Source organism: Rhincodon typus, chromosome 13 (assembly GCF_021869965.1).
Source record: "Rhincodon typus isolate 14 chromosome 13, sRhiTyp1.1, whole genome shotgun sequence".
In the NCBI taxonomy this organism is placed as follows: Eukaryota; Metazoa; Chordata; class Chondrichthyes; order Orectolobiformes; family Rhincodontidae; genus Rhincodon; species Rhincodon typus.
Genome location: NC_063344.1, coordinates 54,625,435 through 54,627,960, shown reverse-complemented (window position 1 = coordinate 54,627,960; position 2,526 = coordinate 54,625,435). Strand labels below are relative to the sequence as shown.

Here is a 2,526-nt window from a genome sequence, read left to right as displayed (position 1 = left end):
AGCTCCAACTGTTTGATCAGTTACACTTTCGTGGTGATTGCAATTTGCTTGAGTTCTTCCATCATTTCCATTTCATGATTCAGAGCTACTTCTGGGATGTTATTTTTATCTTTTCAAGTGAAGACTGATGCAAAATAGCTATTCAATTCATCTGCCTTCACCTTATTTTGCATTAGTAATTCTCCAGACCCATTTTATTATAGAATCAATATTCACGATGTTAACTCTTTTTTTAAAAAAATCAGTAGAATCTTTTAATATTTCTGGCTTAAATGGGCAACCTCTTATTTGAAACAATGACCCTGCGTTCTAGCTGCTCCCACAAGACAAGACATTCTCAATTCCTATGGCAAGTCACTTTCACTAAAAGACTGTGTGTAACAATCCAGACAAGAGGAGACGTGGAATCACATATAAATCAGTGTGGATACTCAATTTCATCCCCTAAATATTATTGCTGAGCCAGACAGAATTTTATAACAGTCAGGTAGTTTCACCAATACTCATACCATCTTTATATTGTAGATGTATTTAATTAACTGAATTTAAATCCTGCCACTAATGTCAGGGGATTTGAACTCATGTCTCCAGACCATTACAACAGGCTTCTGATTATGAACCCAGTAAATGGCCTCCATATTACCATAGTAAGTGACACTTCAAGGATATATAAATGAAAAATTCTCCAACCACAAGGGAACAAGGCCACATTTTGAAATTTTTCACACTCTTTCACTGTTTAACAGCTAAAAGTTCTGTCATAGATAATTTTTCACTCCTTACTTCAGAATATGGTAGAGATGCTCTTGCAGTCTTTCTGACATTTACGTAGTACAGGATGTGGCCAGTACTGTTAACAGATATAACTCGAGGAGTCTCAACAAGTACATTCAAATTCCTACAATATATTGTAGGTATAGCTTCAGATTTAATTTAATGACATTTATTCTCTCAAATTGTACAGACTAGAAAATTACTGCAAGTTCAAGTGAAAAGTAAAGCATTATTAACTAAGTCAAATGTTGCGAAAGTAATTGTATAGCCTTTTATATTTTCAGCAACTATGAGTAATTTGAGCAACCTAACAAGCCTGCAATTCGTGAAGACATTTCAGTATGTGGTTCATATACCAACGTTCATCCTGGGTTTGACTATTAATTTGGTTGCACTCTGGATACTCTGCACCAAATCAAAGAAGTTGATCGAATCTACAATCTACATGATTAATCTGAGTTTTTCTGACATATTTCTGCTTTTCTCTCTGCCTTTCAAAATCCATGCTGAGCAGATGAATGGAGATGAATGGCACCTGGGAGCAATGTTCTGTAAGTTTCTGGAATCCCTGTACTTTGTGAACACCTACGGGACGATCCTGTTAATAACGCTGATATCACTGGATCGCTACATCGCTATCAAACATCCCTTTCTGGCACAAATGCTCAGGTCACCAAAGAAAGCCGTCATCGCCTGCACTGTGATGTGGGTTTGTATCTGGTCAGCAAGCATTCCAAATTACATCCATCCTGAAAACAATCAGACAATGAAAAAGTGTTTTGCAAAATTTGATGCATTTTGGGAAAACGATGCCATTCCTGTGAGTATGGAAGTTATCTTTTTAATTTCTGCAGTTACTGTGTCTTTCTGTAGTATTCAGATCATCAGAACATTACGAAGAGTACATGAAGAAAGAGATGATATGAACATGAGGACATCTATGAATATTATCACTACAAATCTGGTCACCTTCCTTTTCTGCTTTACACCTTATCACATAGCCATGCTATTGTACTTCTTAGCAAAGAAGGGCTATATAACTGAATGCTTGGCACCTCTGCGAATCAGTCTTCAGATCACTCAACATTTTGCAACCATACATTGCTGCCTGGATGGAATGTACTACTATGTAATCATTAAGAGTTTCTGGAAATCAGGGATCAAGATCATTGTGGATACTAATTCAACTCATACAAGTTGATTTCTTGACTTCATTTTCCTCTTCTTACCTTAGTTACATGAATTTAAAATCATCATTTGCCTCTTTGGTTACAGCCCTTGCATGAAAATTAATGGATAATAAAAGAAACCTTTTGGAATAATTCATTCAATGTATATTGATACCTTTGTGCAGATATTGCTGATGTTGGATTGGAAAAAAGTGAACTGCTGAAACAAATGGGATTTGTTTTCATTGAACTTTGTTCCAAAAAGATGATAACAGGAAGTCTTAGGCCCAGATTATTAGCAGCATTGGTTGTCTTCCAATGATTCACACACATTGGATGTGTAGTTGTGTGATATGTAAAATTAATTGAAAAATCAGTTTAACTGGTTGCTTTCAATACAATAATCTGAATTGCATTTGTAAGTGAATCAGAGAAATGAATGTGTAGGTTTGGTTAGTCAATGCAGTTGAAATTGTGATTACTGTAAAGTATAAGATATATAAGCAGTCATCGAAAGAGCTGTTAGATCCTGCAAAGGATAAGTTTAAATAGCAGCTGTTCATATAAAGTAGCTCAGTAGGCT

The 2,526-nt window shown here is 35.6% G+C and overlaps 1 protein-coding gene across 1 annotated transcript; it reads left to right on the top strand.

Annotated features, from left to right (window-relative positions):
- Positions 1-1,063: 1,063 nt before the first annotated feature.
- Positions 1,064-1,975, top strand: LOC109914775 (G-protein coupled receptor 55-like). Its single transcript, XM_020514385.2, has one exon. The coding sequence runs from the start codon at positions 1,064-1,066 to the stop codon at positions 1,973-1,975; it is 912 nt and encodes a 303-aa protein (XP_020369974.1).
- Positions 1,976-2,526: the final 551 nt, after the last annotated feature.